The sequence below is a fragment of the Diuraphis noxia genome, unplaced genomic scaffold (assembly GCF_037042655.1).
Source record: "Diuraphis noxia isolate RWA-SAM2 unplaced genomic scaffold, SU_Dnox_SAM2 contig0003, whole genome shotgun sequence".
In the NCBI taxonomy this organism is placed as follows: domain Eukaryota; kingdom Metazoa; phylum Arthropoda; class Insecta; order Hemiptera; family Aphididae; genus Diuraphis; species Diuraphis noxia.
Window position 1 is genome coordinate 81,407,517 of NW_028301713.1, and position 19,326 is coordinate 81,426,842.

Genomic DNA, 19,326 nt, shown 5'->3' on the forward strand with positions numbered 1-19,326 from the left:
AAATCGGTACTTTAATCGATTCGAACGTCATTATCTGGTGGAATCGCGTCCGATAGATTATTTCGTTTTGATTTTTTTTCCACACGAGCGAATCTCATTCGTGTGGGCCCGTCGACCCACCACACATCAATTGATATAATATTATACATAAATGCGGACGGCGGCTGTGCGTAAGTCATGTACACAGATATATTATTATTATTATTATTATTAATGCGACTACTGTGGCGCAATAGAAACGGACGAAAAAAATGCGTGCGGCGTCGAGACGATCCGTTAGACGAGTGTCGGACGGAGAGCATTTAAAAAAAAAAAAAAAAATAGTTACGAACGTAGGTATATTATAATAACATGTAGGTACGCAGATATGTATATTATTATTATTATTCTCCGGTCACGATTACGGAGATAAAAACTCGGCGGATCGGCGGCGAGTCGAATCGGATATAATATTATAATGTGTATGGGCGAGGGCTCGGGCGCGTGTTCGTAAGGTAAGGCACCTATATATATATATATATACACAAGGCGAAGGTATATACCATGCGCGGCGGCCAAAGCGATCCGTTAGCGGGCTCTGACACGGCGGACAAAAGGGGCGGCGGTGGGGCGGTACAAATAATACGAACGACTTAATAACGTCGTCGACAGATGTGAAACGATATTATATATTATGCGAACGATCTCGTGAGATGCTGCAGCGCGTTACACAGGCGGCGAGACGCGTTGCTGAAAGGTACGAGACCGCCCGAACCGTCAAAACGCTCAGTCGTCGTCGTCGTCGTCGTCGTCCGATTGACGGGACACGAGAGGTCTTGTAATGCATTCATGGGTGTATGTGTGTGTGTGCATGTGTGATCGATTGTAATGAAAAAATAATATATACATATTATTATTATTATTATTAAATTTCGATCGACATCACGCGGGCTTGCAGTTGAACAAACACTGCCGACTTTGCGCGGACGGACGGACGCGCTCCACTGTTTTTACAACTCGAGTACACACCATTAATCTCGTCCGACAATGCACCAAAATATACGGTCGACGCCGTTATATTGTGACCGACGTAACGCAATTTAGCCCGGGATGTTTATAGTTTACGGATAATATGATGATACCGACGACAAACCATTTCTTTGTACTCGCTAAATGGAGAAAATGAATTACATTTTTAATTTGTTTTTTTGTTCGAATTCCTATTCTCCTCGCGGTATACTATGGAATTGTGATGTCTCTGGCCCCTGGGAAATATTTGTTTTGTAAAACACCCACGCGGGCGATTTTTCATTCCTGCAGAGATTTATATTCCATTTTGACTCAACCGGCGACACGTCGATTGATAATAATAATAATAATAATGATATAATTCGGGGTCAACGATCCAAATGCACCCATCCCCCCCACACCAACTACGTCACCACCAAGGTGGATATCAAATGTACAGACGCAGGTGACGAAACCGGTCAATGCGCGAATATTTTTCAACATTGATTTTTAATGTTAATCTCGCGTGTTCTAGTTATTGGAAAGAGTGGGTTAAAAAAAGTTTTTAAACATAAAATCAATACTAACGACCTCTCGAAAACGTCGTCAACTATTAATTCTCATGCGGACTGTCGTCTGATAGCCAGTATTTTCCCACGAACCCATTCACCGCCGAGATAACATAACCACACACAACTTCCGACAAATATCCACATTATTGGCGATTAAAAATTAAATACAACCGTTACAGCCGGAAACTATTCGGATAAAACGTTATAATATATCAATCGTTATTTTGGTCTCATCGTGCGAAACTCTAAAGGTACACTTGCGCACACATGGCATATCAATATTTAGGACGTCAATAAATCACAAAACGGCGCAATGGCTAAACTTGTCGATATTGACAATAATCGATATTGTGAATTTTTCTTCATTTGTTCGTTTCGTTAGTCGCCCACCCATCGTGTAGTTATATCATTCATTCATTATAAATAGATAAATAATTTGACATCGGTTGGTACACTGATGATGTCTGAACAATATTATTATTTACATTGTCCACTGTAGGTACGTATATCCAAAGCACGTTCGTCTCGTATTTTACTCCCGGCGAGATTTAGGGGCCATTGAGCGTGCATGAGTATATCTCAACACGAGTAATAGAAGAACCCCCGTCGACTGACCCATGATGGTATAAATATCATTTATATACAGAGATACCTAATACCCAGTTGGTTTTCAGAAGATCAGGCCGTACTTAATTGTGTTACGTATTTTGGTCGAATAAACAGACATTTATAAATTATATTATGTATTACTAGGATAAATGATCGTACCCGACTTGCACTTGCACTCGTAATTGAGATCGTCGATCTGCATACACCTGCCGTTGTTCATACACGGCGACGGGTCGCACGGGACGTATACCATCTCGCAGTTTTTTCCCGTGTAACCTGGTTCGCAAATACACCTGAAACCAGAAATACAAGTTAAAGTTGTGTTTAATACATACATTACACTTCATAAACAATAATTCATTTTACGCAGACTTCTAGCCGATTTATCACTTTATAACGCGTCAGTTGCGAACCCAAGACCATATAATGTATTTGCATTAAATATATATATATATCATCATGTATATATTATTTCAACAGTACGGGTAAATGGCATAATAAATACAGAACTTTTTTATTATTGGATCAAAACTAATAACATTGTAATTGCTATAAAATGTTTACAACCTATACCATAAAACATCATTATACTAACGATATGATGAAGTATTTATTTTTAAATACCAAACTTAAGTACCCACTTATTACTTTTAGTGAAATTTAAATCAGATTAAAGGATGATTTAATTCATATTATAGTTTGTTGTAATGTAATTTATTCAAGTAACAATAGAACATAAAATTAGGAATTCTTAACATATTGTAGTTATTACATGTAGAATATTGTAGATAGATACATCTAGTTTTTCCCAACAAAAAAATTACGAACAATTAATAGTGCCTAATAATAGAGTATAATTATTACTACGTAAATACTTTTAACGCCTCCACAAAACTCTGTATTTATAATGCATTTTTTTTATTTTAACGGAGAGGCGAGTTTATTGTTGGTAAACTGTGTTTTTTTTGCGTATTTTATGATAGAACAACATGGTCCCGAGACAATGGGCCAATTGTGTATAGTCGCACTGAATGGTTGTTCCTAGCTAAAAAATCGTGTGAACCGAAAAACGAAATAGTATAAAAAATTCAAAAAAATTATCGCTCGTTTTTGCACACAAACAACAGTTGTGTAGTATTGTGTACGAATTTGGCGTGGGCGGCTATTTCTTATCATTTGGTATGACAAACAAAGTAAACAAAAATTTAAAATAAAAATAATACACACACACAGAAACATAATATATTACACTATATATTGTAAACAGTATACACTGCTATAATTGTCCCACGACAATGTCCTGCTATATGTGTTTTTTTCTCTAAGTATTTTGCTATATTTTTTTCAAAAACGGTACAGACGTAACCTATGGCCTGATTTAGTGAAACCTTAGCACACAAATACGCCAAAAACATCAGTTTCCCAACAACACTGGAATTTTGCAAGAACTGTATACACTTTAAACTATATATATTATATATGTGTGTGTTTGTGCATGTGAGTGACCAGTGAACCGAAACGCGTCCGTGTAAAAGATTAGATGACCGAAGTCTAGACAATATCGCGTGCTCTATCGTTTTTAATATATTTTATTATTATATGTATATTATTATTGGTCGGAGCGTTAAAAATATACTCGGATTTCCTGCAGGCGATTCGCGTACACACGTCAGTGAAGCTGTTGTGTACGCTACTTTAAACGTTGTAAAATATAAAATATGATGTTTTTCCTTGTGCACGAGGTATGATGCATATTGTATATAATAACATTATATATATGTACATAAATATTGTTTTCAGAGAAACGGGGGAGGAAAAAATAAAAACTAGCTCGCGTGGATCATTATGCAGTTATATGGTCAAGAACGCCTACGGAAAAGAAATAATTACACGTCCGCGGACGACTTAAAAATTATGGACCGTCGGTTTGCGTGCGTTGAATTTTTTTTATATGCGCACGCACTCACACTCACGCACACACACACACACAAACACATGCGTATGCATATGCATATACACGACCAGAATGTTTTTTCGTCTACAAGTTTTTCATCATTTTTGATTTGAATGTTCCTACTCGAATAAACATATTATAATATACTAGGAATTCTTATAAGCCGGTTTTTTTTTATTTGCGAGGGGTTTTTGACTCTAATTAACGTTATCCACCCAAATGTACCGGACGACAGAGGTTATCGTCTATCTCGTCGTCGGTTTAATAATAACAACTGGATGTAATATACATAAACTACAGCGACAATATTTATTATATAATATTATTATCTATGCACTCTTCTTAGGTGCATACACTACCTACTGTGCCTAATATTTTATTTTCAAAAAACGTTAGTTAATCATATCACCCGTGCGGCTGTGCGGTGTATTCGGTGTCACAGCGCGACGAAACCACGGGCATAAAAAATAATAACTAGTTTTCGAGAACAATATAATACATAATTATTACAATATACTTACGCATACGATCCATGTGTGTTGATGCATTGTCCGTGCACGCAGGGTTCGGTTGTTGAACATTCCTCAATGTCTTCGGAACATGTTGTGCCCGTGAACCCTGGGGCGCACGTGCACTCGTAAGAATCGTCTTTAGAGGTACATTCTGCTCCGTTCTTGCACGGTCCCGAAGCGCAATGATCCTCCAACTCACAATTAGGTCCTATGACACAAAAAATCATCAAATGCGTTAATCGAATGTCATTCAAAAGGTTAACACTTAAAGAAATCTTACACGATTCAGTTAAGTATGTGAAATTCACGCAGTTATATCGAAAACTTAAAAACAACCATTTGGATAAAACTGGTCAATGTCCATAATAATATAGGAATATACAAATTATTTTAATGGTGAGATAAACCAATTGACACAGAATGTCTAATTTCGAATTAATTAATTAATTACTATACATATGTATATTACACACTTCTTTATTTGTAACTGTTTTCTAGAGAAAACTCAACATTAATTATGACTATGATTATTGTCAATACGTCTAGACAAAAATAGGTTTAAATAATGGAAACGAGAAGTCTGCAAAAGAATAGAATTTTGAATTATATACAACAATATTTTTTGTAAAATATTCGAGAACATCGTTTATTAACTTAAATTAATATTAATTATTTATCTGTCTTCAAAGACATTGCATGATTTAGAGCTAGTATATATAACCTACATATAGTATAGTTGTGTGATATACTCGTTATATGATGTGTTTGATTTCTATCCGTTTATGCAGTACCAGAATAATGGCTTGAACTCGGTTTTCATAAACAACGAACGTTATAAAAATATGGACAGTTTATTAATATATTTATATTTCGTGTCGTGTAGAGAAAGTAGGCAGACAATGTTATACACATCGTCAAACTGTTAACAAATCTCAGAACGGGTAAAGAGGATGCGCCAAGCGAACGCGGTCGGTTATCGCTCATTAACATATTAAACCTATAATATGCCTACCTACTATATCTATACTCGTGTCGTAGTATAGGGTCAACATCAGACGTTAGGTAACCACCACAAGTGCACACATATATGCACATTGCGCATCACACATTCGTCGAATACGTCATCCATTATCGTTTGCTTAAAATATACGTGGTTAACCCCACCTCCCCACCACCATCACCACTCCTGTAAGGGTTGACCCGCAAAGAGAGCGGCACAACGTAAATGCAAAATGTGTTTTCGCGACCAGTAAATGCGGCGCACAACACGTAGTGTCGTGGAAATCGATTACGCCGGAACTCCAGAGATGACGGCGGTTAAGCACATATAAAAATAATAGCTAGCTAGTAGAAAAAAAAGAATAATCGTTGTGCGCAAGCGGTTTTGTAAAGGTAATATAATAGAAATAACCGAGAAAAATGACCGACGGTATAACACGGTGACGACGACGGCGAAGGAGGCGTAACGACGTTGTATGAACACGTACAATTTGTTAGCTCGTCGCCGCCACGCAATAAAACGTTGCACACGACATATATACTCTATTATATACATGTATAGTGATATATATATATATATATAGAAATATAATATATATATATATATATATATATATACATATATTCAAACAGAGATAGATACCACTGCCGCCGCGTTATACGGTGCGAGTTTATCGGGAGGAAAAAAGCCGTGTTCACGGAATGTTTTTTTTTCTCTGCTATATATTACATTGCTATTATTTTTATTGTTTTTCCCCTTACGAGTCGACAATACGATTATCCAAGCCCGGTTCGACGATCTTCGTTTCCTATATAACGTCTATAACCGTATATAGGGACCTATATTATATTACCTCTATCACAATATTATATATAGAATTATAGCCTTGGATAGTCGAAACATCTATAATCTATATGGTGACTTCGACAAAAAGTGACTTGAGATCTATATAGGTATAATAGAAGTCGGGTGATGATGACGTGTAATAATATGGGATATAACGGTATTTCTGGGCGGATCGGAGTACCTCGGGTCCACCCCTTTACGCACCCTTGCATTATGACGGATAAGCCTGCCAATAAGCATCGATCGAACTAAAATTCGTATGTTGTAATAATATACTTCTCGTCAGATCATTCCCGTCGTCCGAGGACGGAAGCGATGTCGCATGACGATTGTCATACTGCGATCCGACTAGGCCGCACTATGACTATATGACTAACCTATTTCAAATAGTTGATTTATGACACGTTCTTGTGTTATGCATACCTGTAAACCCGGGGGCGCAGTTGCACCGATGTTCCTTGATGTTGTGCAGCCAACACGTGCCGCCGTTTTGGCATGGTTTTGAATCGCACGCGTTCGATATGGGTATCTCGCATAGGGACGCGGTGAATCCCAGCGGACACTGGCACGAGAATCCGGGCTGCGAGTGAGGCGACACTTGCGTGACGGCGCATGTCCCGGAGTTTTGGCACCGGGGCACTGGTCCAGTGTGACAGGGATTTTTCCATTGACAGTAAGGTCCGACGAACAGTCCAGTACAGCTGCAAACAGGACGAAAACACGTTAAAATCGGTTGTGTAATGAATATAATATTTATACGATGCATTTATTATTTTAGTTCGTTTTCCGGTGCGTTTCGTTTATCCAAAAGCAAGTATATATAGGTAATGCCATTAAGCCATAACCACGGTAGCTAACTCGCTTCATCTCAAATTGTTCGTTATACCATGATTACACTTGTGAGGAATGTATCGACGTCGCTACCCCTCCCCCCCCCCCCCCCGAAATACGATATGGGCTTTCACGATCAGCCGTGGGCAAAATGCATTTTTCGTTAAAATAGCTATATACCGTTTAGAGTCCCTTGAAGTCCCATCATATTCACAATACGCAAATTAGGTTTTCAATTCTAATATAGGTAACCTACTCGTTACTTTAAGTCCTAACATGAGATGAGGTCGCTCTCAAATGTTTATACTTTTGGTAAACGCTGCAGAAAACTCCACAGTACAGACATATCGCGTATAAATATTATTATATCGATATTATTGTTATGTTTACGACAGCAGGAACATCGATAGCGTATACAATAATACAATATATTATAATTTATAATACGGTATATGCGGTACCTATATCAACCACGCGTGTGGTGGAGATATACTACTACAAAATAATATAATACACAATATCCAATCGCGCGCGGGTGTGTGTGTGCATTACACACGTATATATCGGCCGCCCGGAGCACGTTCTTATACCCGGTCGGTCGTGTGCGTGTGTACGTGTGTGAGTGAGCGCGCGCGCGAGCGTCGTAGACAAGGAGCGGTCACGAGATGCCGAGATAAATAAAATATTATACGCGGCGGCGGCGCAGGGCGAGGCGAAGACCACTGGAAATATTGTTTAGAACAAAAAACCAGATCGTATCTCCGACCATAATATTCGGATTCGGTCGACCGGTTCCACGGCCGCCACCGCCGCAGAGAACCTCACCGCGTCTACCTCCTCGTATATATAATGTTGTATATACACGCGGTGGATCACCTGCGGGCGGCTTGCGCGTTCTCTCGCTCTCGCACTCCCTCTCTTTCTGTCTTGTTATTATTATTATTATAATCGCGACGCATCGTTATATGGGTTCGTGAGGGTTTGCGCAACACACACACATACAACCCTCACGCGCCGTATATACCCGACAACCGAGGTTTTTTAATACTTCACGTTCTACACCCACAAGTATTACACATGGTAAATGTAAAAGAACCTAAATTCTTCATCGTTCCGGGTCAAAGTAGGATTTCGAAACAATTTAGTATATCGTGTATATTATACACGTCCTATAATACAATAATTTATAATATATTGCATATACGTGTACATAATGTATAGATTGCAACAATCAAACGATGGTATATTTATGATGGGATCATCTGCAGTGAGAAAAACGATATAACAGAAACATTTATCCTCGGCAGTATACGATAGGGATACATAGTTGGTATAGCATACGATGATGAACAGTATGGTACCTGGTAGCTGGTGTCTATGGCACGGTATACTGCCGACGCGACGAAAACGAATTCATTTCCGTTGTGTCGTTAAACACAAAATCCACAACGAAAGCATACTGCAGGCTGACTGTTTTGTCCATTAGCCTTCGGGCGGTCTCGTAGGTAACTAATATATTATTTATTCCTCTCTTTTCCATTCTCGTTTTGTCGTCAAACCTGTGCCTGCGGGTCGGATTACCGCGCGGTGGCTCGCGCGTTAATGGATTGTTTCACCGACCGTGAAGAGAAATACGATGGAATAGAGACGACGGCCGACGGTCGAACGAAACGGCCTAATGATGCCGAGCCTAATATTTTAACAACAAACGATATTATATATATGATTTTTATATTTTCACCTCACTCCTCCTCCACATCCTTCTTCCGCGCGCGAGCCAGGGCGAGAGCGAGCGCACGTCCAACTCGCAGTAAAGAAAAATTATTGTGCTCGGTTTTGAACCCGTTTCGACAACGGCCGGAGACTTAAACGCACACTCATCGTTGTCGGCAGTCGGCACGATATCAAAACACAATCCATCTGTGTATAGTTTTTTTTTTTCTATCGCGCCTCACCCGTGCACCACCTGTTATTATTTTATGACACTACGACAACGACTACGAAGCACGGGTTAATATAATAGTAATACCTATGTATGAATGTACAATATATATATGCATAGGGCGCCGCCATGTAAAACAAGAAACATTCCAATAATAATAATGATCGGTCAATAACAGTACACAGGTACGATTTATATATTATAAATAATACAATATTTATGGTGTATGCAGCATATATTAGTCTGGCACCTGTCGATTTAAATATACGATACGACGTATCTATTTATTTTATTGTACCTAACTTATATTACATATTATATATACCTACACACATTTTGAATTGACCATAGAATATTACTATACTATAAATTACTATACAAAAGTATACAAACACCATATTATTGTATTTTAAAGTTTTACGCAATCGTCGGACAACCCCCGTTCGGCAATATTATATATATGTGACATTAGTTCCAGATCGACGGCGTCGTGTCCGGCCATGACTTCTAATAAATTAACGACGCGAAAGAAGTGTCCGCTGACGAGAATTCGCGTTCTCCGATAATCAATTCCGACGCGTTGTCTTTCAGTCTTTGTGCAAGTATTTAAATAATATACATAAACATCATTGATCCAAACACTCACACATACTATCATGAACATATTATTATATATTATACATACATGGTCGTGGCCAGAGACGTCACTGATAGTTCTGCCCAGTCTCGACGACAACCGGACGCCCTCTGCATACGAAATGACTTGCGCATACCCATAGCCCATATCATAGGTGCCGCGCAATAAACGTATATTATTATATACGTAGGTACACAATATACGAGACGACGACGTACGAGCGACGAGCGTGTACGACGCCAATTTGTTACACGCACACATGCACGGTATATATATTTGCGTATGAGGACATTAAATCACCCCACACGGACGAATACCGTAAATCCCATAGAGCTCGGCTGCAATATGCAAAATACGCGCCCGTATGATTATTTTACCTACACAAACATAATATGCATAATCGTAATTCTGCTGCTGCTGCTGCTGCACGGTTACGAAAACCGGAATCCGTGTGTACTGTCCCTCGGCAGTGAATATAGTCTCTCCTCCTAAGTCGTCGCGAATTATCGACAGAGTGCCGTGTACATAATATAATAATATAATAGTCGTTACTCGTTTAGCGATCTTTGTGCACATTCAAAATGCCGCAATCGTACGCCGTGCCCAGTGCATGTTTCGCATGTGTTTAGCCGCTCGTTTTTTATTTTTATAATATGCCATTTTACCCGTCATATATTATTCATCACGCACGAACGAGTGCGCGTATAATACACCTATCTGTTGTAGCATACATCACATCATGCAGGCATTGCCGTGTGTTAAATAAACAAAACCTTCATTATAGATTTATGACGAATATTTGCAGTGAATTTCAATAGACTCGGCGTGCACCGTTGTTGATTTTTTTTTAATTCGACGTTGCGTTGTTAAAAAATATTATCGAAAACAGTACATATCAAACGCGTGATGAGTTTATACAGGCAATAAGGATTCCCATAAACATGCTGCTGGGAGTAGATACCCATACACAACCACCACCAACAGTCAGGCCGTTGGTGCAGAAGCGCATATGGTCAAATGTCATTATTAAACTCGACCGACTGGAGCGCGTGCTGACGATGTAGCCCGCTTCAAAACAAAGAGCGACTGTCACAGTTCGTGTGTTAACGGATAAAACGGTCGGTAATATTTCGACCACATGTCTCTCTATGATGCGTACGATGTACAACTATCTATAGCAGCGATCGCAGTGCGCATAATATTCCCTATGGGCAGCTACGTACAAATAATAGCACATAACCGTCATTTCCAAACGTGTGTTGCCGGTAAAGCGCATAACATTGTATAATGAGCAGTGATGATGCAGACATGCAGTTTATCATAATAATATTATGATGTACTGCACAGTTCGTCATAATATTATTAAACCGCCAATTTTATCCGAATGCCAAAAAATTAAAATTAACCACAGTCGCCAATTAGGTATTGGAGGGGACAGGGGGACGGCCGGCGAGCGAAAAATTACGGGTGGTGGGCGTGGCCGACGGTAGAGCAAGCGCGAGCCATTCGTAAAATGGGAAAGAGACAGCGCGCGCCGTGTACATCTCTAGCCCGCGCTAGGTCAAAGTACCCGGACGGCGGCGGCGGCGGCGACGGCGGCAATCCAAGAGAGACCTTCGGGCTCCCGGTATTGTACCGCTGCCACTATTATTATTAGCATTCTTCTGCTATGGATATAATATAATATAGTATACACGCCTCCGGTTCGTTGACGTCTTTTACGTTTATACGCACGCACAGGTAAAAAAAAATATGTCCACAGGCCACCGCGTGTACAGTATATAATGTAGGTTTATTATTATTACTATTATTTTCATAAATAATATTATTGTATACATATAGGTATACACAATGATAGTGCTCTATTGTGACACCATCATAAGATTTTACTATATAATATCATATACTATTAGGTATACAACACCGTTGCAGTACGGCATAATGTTATAGGTACATAATATATCTGTAGGTTCGGCGCGATGCAGTGGGTTATTGTATAATGCATATTATTATTATTATTATTATTATTATTACAGGAGTTTCGGTATTGCACTTCGGCGGCGCGGCGGAAAACGACACACTATCTAGACATCGCGGTCGTCGTGCTGGCTCATTAGGCATACAACAATCAGCCACCGCGTGTGTAATTGCATTTACATGGCCAATTAATTAATTAACCGGCGGCGGCGGCGGCGTAGGTACCGCGAGCGCGTACAGAGCGGTGCAGCGCGCGTTGCGTCGTGACAAATACTCTCGCGTGACAGATGCTCGCCGGTTGATAAGCGACAATAATAATAATAATAATATATAAACGGTACGACCGTGGTCTTCGCACAGGTTATACCTTATGCACATTATGCACGTCGTGTGCAAATATAATAATAATAATAATATACGCGTTTCCGGAGAGTTTTGCGTCGCGAATGATGGCGATAATAATGATAATAATAACAATAATAATATACGTTTACGCGTACGCGAGCATTATAATGCCGGCGACGGTCGGCGCGCCCCGCGGTCCGGCGAATCGGCGCGCGGCGCGGTCTCGTGCACACAGGGGTCGTCCGCGCGTCCGTGTACCGTCGGTTACCGCGCGGAACGATAATAACAGGACGAGAAGGGTCCCGCCGGTCGAACGTGCGCCCCCGGAGGAGACCGGCCGATCTGCCGCCTCCACCGAGCCACGTTCGTCCACGGACCGTGTGCGCCACGCTATATTATTACGGGCCACGGCGGCTAACCGATCATTTTCCTATACCAACCCTGAGCGTTCTCGTAATCATCTCTCTGCACTATTATCATTATTATCGTTATACGCGAGACCAGAGCGGTCTGACTGGAAGCTATATGATATTATTATTATTATCATCATAATATACAGAACGAATCGTTCTTCAGACGTTATACATGCGGAGAAACGGCCGAGTTTTTTCTCGATCATAATAATAATAATATTTATGTACTGATGTTATTGATATTAATATTCGTCGACGTTGCAGCAGACTGCCGAGTTTTGTCCATAAGGAACCAAGCAGGACGACGAGCAACGAGTTTTGTCACAACCATGATGTATATAATATGATAATATCATACGCCATCGTCGTTACTGCACACAATACGCGTACGGTGTATAATATTATGGTGGGATCGAATTCTGAGCATATAGGTACACATATACCTAACCTACAGGAGATTTCGTGCGTGTACCTACCCATATTGTAAAAGACCCTATTGGTCGTTGTTCTCGATCTGATATAAAAACCCGGGGGGTGGAGGTTTCATATATATTATAAAGAAGCAAGACGCGTTTATTACCAAACATCTGTCATTTTCTCCCGCTGCAAACCCACCGAAGTTGTTTATTCGTTCGGTTTTAATAAAGATATTGAACGCTTTACCATACTCATTCATTATAAGTAAACCCTCGAATTTAAAACGAATCACTGTACAAACTGTTATTATAGTTCATATCCCAAACAGTATAATACGTCTACACGTATTTCTTACTATTTTTTTAATCAGATAAATTTATAGGTGTACTTATGTAAATAATAACAAGTGTTCATTTTATTTTTCATCAAACAGTTTATAAGAAAAATATAATTGACCGATTTGAATACGATTCAACAACACATAGCGTATAAAAACGGACGTTACTTGTCAAGACTAAAATAATGAATAAGACATAAGTGTAATAATATTATATAAATCTCAGAGTATTGCCACTAAAGTTCATCAAAGCATTTATACATTATGACACAGTTTATGCTTCAAATGTATATATTGAGAATAAAACGAATATCACCACCAATTTACGGCTAGAAGGATAACGTTTTGTAATCGTTCAAATGATTGAAATTCCGGAACAATTGCACGGTGTTGTTTTCTTTTATCGAGCTGCCGGTTTAAAGAAAGAAAAATGGAATGCCAGATAATAATTATTGTCTGCGAACAGTGGTTAATGGATATTGTGGAAGAAGGGAAAATCGAGTTTTTTCTTATTTCAAAACAATCTCCGACAAAGACTATAGAGTCATGTCCGCCTGAAGGCAAATGCTCGACATCTGAAAATGTGCAGAAAACTATGAGTAACCGATAGGTATGCATTTTAATGTTTATTTTTTTCATCTCGGTGACAAACAATGGACCGTCCGAAATACAAATAATAATCCCGCAGATAAATATGTGTGTACATATTATATAGTACAATCGTAGGATTATTATTATTATCATTATGAAGCCCTCCCCTTACATGTACTATATGCAAAATCACGCATTGATATACGATATTCAAAAATTTGTTTACTGGAGTGTTGAAAAAAAATCATGAACGAAAAAACAGAAACGTTACAAAGGAATAATGCCGGCGGGAGACGATAAAAAACCAAAAGGTTCGTATTTATTCGACCAGAAGATATCGGATTTGAAAGGACAACCTTCGTTATATATTCAGTACATCGTCGGTAATGCGAGAAGAAGAAAACCAGTTGTCACCAAACACCATCGGCAACACGATAATATATTACAAAACTGTAATATTGCTCGATCAACAAGTGGCGACATTGGGCCTAAAGTTTATATAGGGTTATTTTTTTAACAGATTTATTTTATATTTGCAATGCATATAATATTCTCAAAACAATAATTTATTTTCGGTATTAAACACGTTTTTAAACGGCATGAATATGATATTTTAATAGCAATAGGTATTAGGTAGTCAATCACTCAAATAAATGACTGACGTATATGTTATTGTAAATAATATAAATCCATATTTAACAATACCAACATACATATACCTACAGAAAATATAAGAGCTTAAAAGTTAATTTATTTATACAAACATTGTCGATTAAAATATGTTTAGTTTGAAATTGTAAATAATGGCCTTTACCAATCAAATATTATTTTAACCATTGATTATAAATACATATTTATAGTATTTATAACCAGATGATATAACATTCTAACGCAGCATATTAATATTATATACCTTACTTACAAATCAATTATTTTGTAAAACAATCATCATAACCACAATTAATAATAATTACATAATTATCGAAGACGAAATTGATTGTTGACCATTAATTATAAGTATAATAATACATTCATATTTTTATTAGTCCAAGTGATATTACGTTTAAATATCACAATATTTCATCGATTTATACGTTTCTTGTTTTACCAATAAATCATTTAAATATAAAACATAACTACATAGCCGTATTAATATATCATAATATACAATCGCATATTTTACAACGTTAAAGAATATAGGAAATGTGTTTACTATACGCAGGATTTCATAAGCCTAGCATCACACCCAAAACACAGACGTGCGAAGACCTGATGATAGCACACTTAGATATACAGATTTGAAATGAAGAAAGAACTGCACTCCTACAGTATTACTTTCTCTTTTTCTATAGCCCACGACAGATATATAGAAGAATAAAAAGGATCTCGGGCAAATCAACGAATCGTGATGATCGATATGGATCATTGGTCTCGACTTTTCATAATAGTGTCATTACATATGACTATATGAGTAGGACACGCGGAATTGGTCGGCCGAATATTGAAGATCAACCATATTTTATCGCTACGTGGCGGCCGTCTTGCTTTTCCGTTAAAATGCAAAACAGCTGCCGTTTCTGCAGCTCACCCCTTCTCAATCTCAAAAACCTCAAAAGGGCTGTGCAATACATGCGTGGTGCTCGGTAATACCAAAAAGGGTGAAGATAGACCGGTTACTTTAATACGACCCCTATATTATACGCGTATATAATACCTAAATACACTTCGGATAAATTATCATCTGGAGCGACACCGGCGTGCGGCGGCGATCGATCGGACATGGCAATGATGACGCAACAGAATTCCAATGTCAAGACGATCACAATGTAAACACTGTGTGTGTTGGACTATCGAGTCTGTACAGTCTACACTCGACGTAGAAAAAACCGTCACGGTTCGAGTGTTATACGGCCAGTAAAATAGAATAATATATATTATATATCCTATCGAATTGGTATAAACGCGTCGTGTGTAGTAGAACAACGATCCACAGAGGTTAGAAGACGGACAGTGTACATCATAATTCTTGGACGTGTATGGTAGCCTATACACAATGGACGTCTACTTGGGACGTGAAAGCAGCGGTTATCGCTGCTGACGGATTAGATATTGAAATAATAATAGAACGGACTTTTGAAATACGAGTCATTGTTTTCTCAGCGACTTTACTATTATTACTATTACTTTTTTTTTTAACTCTTCCCATGCAATAAAATAAATGTAATCCTTAAACATTTAAACGATCACATGTGCCGAACACATGCATTCGTTTATTACATGTAAAAACTGGGTAGAAAAAAACCCCGTGTGAATGTACATACACAGACACATAATATAGTATACACACTATACAGGTCTTGTATGACAAATGCGGGTAAAAAATCAACACTAAATCGTCTGAGTATGTGAACTGTGGTCATTTAGGAAATAATATTTTTCTGCCAAAATCAGGCACGGTCATCAATGTTTATTCCTACGAACATACAACGATGTCCCGGTGTTTTGAGAACATCGTATATAAATAATACGATACAAGTTGATAAAAATCATTTATTTCGTGGATGGCCATGTTTTTTTTTTACCTTTGAGCGCAATTACGTATTCATAAACATTATGAATTTATGAATGTCGTCCCGAAAGAAAATCCGCACGATTTATTAAACCCGTCCGAGTGACTTACCGGTGGTGACAAAACAAGATAATTTTTATTCTCCAGCAACCCATCTGAAACTTAAATCATAAAAAACCGGTTCGTGTCCCGTCGGGTTGCTGCCGCGTTATAGACGTTAGAAGCGCGCGCGCAACAGTCGATTTCAATAAACTTGTAATGACGACAACCAAATGATTAATGCCTCTAGATGGCCCCTGGGGATAATGAATATAAAATATAATATAAAAAGATATTTTTGTTAATATCAATGCTTTTAAGCGCCACCACCAAAGCGGCCACACGCAAATGAAAAAAAAACAGTAAAAATTGTAGCTATGCGTTTCCCGGACAAAAGACGGCAGTAGTTAAAGTCGAAGCTGGAAATTAATGACTTGAAGAATAACCCAATACAAAACCCCTTTTATTATATTCATCCAAATTACTCTAACGATTTACCCGAATGGTCTATGTAACCTCAGTTACCCATCTGCCTCGTGTCTTATTTAAAGATTTACTTTTAATCAAAAACTGTAACCCTATTTATTAAAAATTTAATTTTGAATAACACACACACCAAGCTATAAATAATATTTGAATACAAAAATCATAATAATTATTAACCAACTTTAAATAATAATACTGACTGAAAATAAATAAAACGACGTAATAATAAGTAACAGCTAAACAAATGGTCAAAGAGCAGAATACCTCCTTAAAATATAAACTAGAATGGTAATCAAATAATCATTACTTCATTAGGTATATAAAACAAACAACTATATGCTAATAAAATAATGAAATAATTTCTGAGAATTTAAATATATTTTAAATCGCCGACTAATCAGTTAAACTGCAAATAATAATATAAGATACTATTGACTTATTCATGTATAAAATATATAATAATTAATATTTGCATATTATTAATTGATATTGTATGTAAAAATATTTATTATTTTGAACCTACGCAATAAAATCTATTACATAAACAATTGATTTAAGCTTGATGATTTTGAAAAAAACATTAATATAATTTATAAACTATAACTATATTTATAACAGTTATAACTGTGAAAAATGGGACAGTTGTTATGATAAAATGTTTTCTTTTAGCATAATTAAAATTATTAAAATTTCAAATGTGTTGATTCGACTTATTCGAAAATTATTTATTCTGCCAATAAAATGTGCCATCATAATCACTGATCAGCAATATATAAGTAAACATTAAAAAACCAATTATATTGCAACTATATGTTAATTAATTTACCAACACCTAATATTCAACCTTATAGTTAAAAACATGTTATTAATACTTATACCTAGATAATTAAATAAGTATACGTTTATATAACTAAAATTTTCTTAAGGATCAATTTACATTTTTATTTTGTAACTTAATATGTTGTCCCTTTAGAATTCGGTCATCACAAAAACCATTTGTTTAAGTAAAACAATGGGCCCGCGCCTTCATTGTCCTACCCTTTCTTGGTTATAATACATTACGCTTGACACAGCATAATTTAAAGGATCGATGCTATGCATAAATCAATATTGTTGCTGACCATGGCTGTCTAATGGAAATCTTAGAATGTGATGATGGACTAAGCACAAAACTACCAACAAAAAAAATTGCGTACATATCTTTTAGTGTGCATCCTACGCAAAAATCCTTTGTTCAGTGATACCCAAAAATAAAAAAAAATATTAAATAAAAAATAAAAACCAAACACGCCGTGTGCATACGAAACATTATTGTACGTGCAGCTATTGGTCGCTAAGGACACTACGAGTTGTGACCGTGCGAAGAATTTAGATTATATGCATAACGTTATTATAACTGAACAATAATAATCTAACTAAAATGTAAAATGGATTTCTAAACATTTTGAAAGGAATATTAGTAAACAAAATATTAATCGAAGTCTATATATCTATATATTTTGTTTTTTACCCGTTTTTCGAACTAATTTGTTACACGCTTCCGTACTAAATAAACCCTAAAAGAAGGGCGCATGATATAATCTCCATCGCGAGTCTATACAAAATCAGCTCAACGTTTTCGATATGTTGCAGGTTAGCCTTCCAGCACGTTCGTGTCGGCTAGTCTGGGACATAAAGAGTAATAACTTTAAAAAATAATAACAACGAGTACTTGTTTTCTTGTAATCTGGCGAGAGGTCATAAGCGCTCTCGTGTGTTATGTCTCACTCCGGATTTATTACGACTATAACGTACATTTTTTAAAACGTGAAAAAACAACAAACCCCACTTATCATACAGCCAAGAGTGTCGTTAGAAGTCACTTAACACGAGAGTATATCCCCTCTTCGTATACTTGTATATGTAATACACATTATATATTATGTATGCCTAAAACGTCATATGTCTCTATATGATTGTAATACACGCGGTAGGGATTTCGTATGATGGATACAACAATTTCGCCATCTGTTGGGCCGACCGTGAGAAAGAACTTGCCGATAAATCTAGATGTGTCACATATGGGGACGTAATGTTTTGAATCAAACTGGATTACATATCGAATAGTTAATAAACGAAAATAAAATAAAATAAACAATCGGTATAAATATTTGAAATAAATATACATTGGCAAATTGGATATATGCTTCAAAACAAATGTTTTTTATATTTTTATTTTGCTAAGCATTCCGTACTGCAACATTCGTTTTATTGGTTTGTTTG

The 19,326-nt window shown here is 37.3% G+C and overlaps 1 protein-coding gene across 2 annotated transcripts in view; it reads right to left on the reverse strand.

The window, feature by feature from the left end:
- N (neurogenic locus Notch protein) overlaps positions 1–19,326 on the reverse strand; it is a 49,799-nt gene that overhangs the window by 18,568 nt on the left and 11,905 nt on the right. For both annotated transcript variants that reach the window (XM_015520138.2, XM_015520132.2), the window contains exons 3-5: positions 6,904–7,181; positions 4,644–4,842; positions 2,328–2,461 (exon numbers count right to left, since the gene is read on the reverse strand). In XM_015520138.2, the coding sequence (XP_015375624.2) occupies positions 2,328–2,461; positions 4,644–4,842; positions 6,904–7,181 (611 nt within the window). The remainder of the gene's footprint in view (positions 1–2,327; positions 2,462–4,643; positions 4,843–6,903; positions 7,182–19,326) is intronic.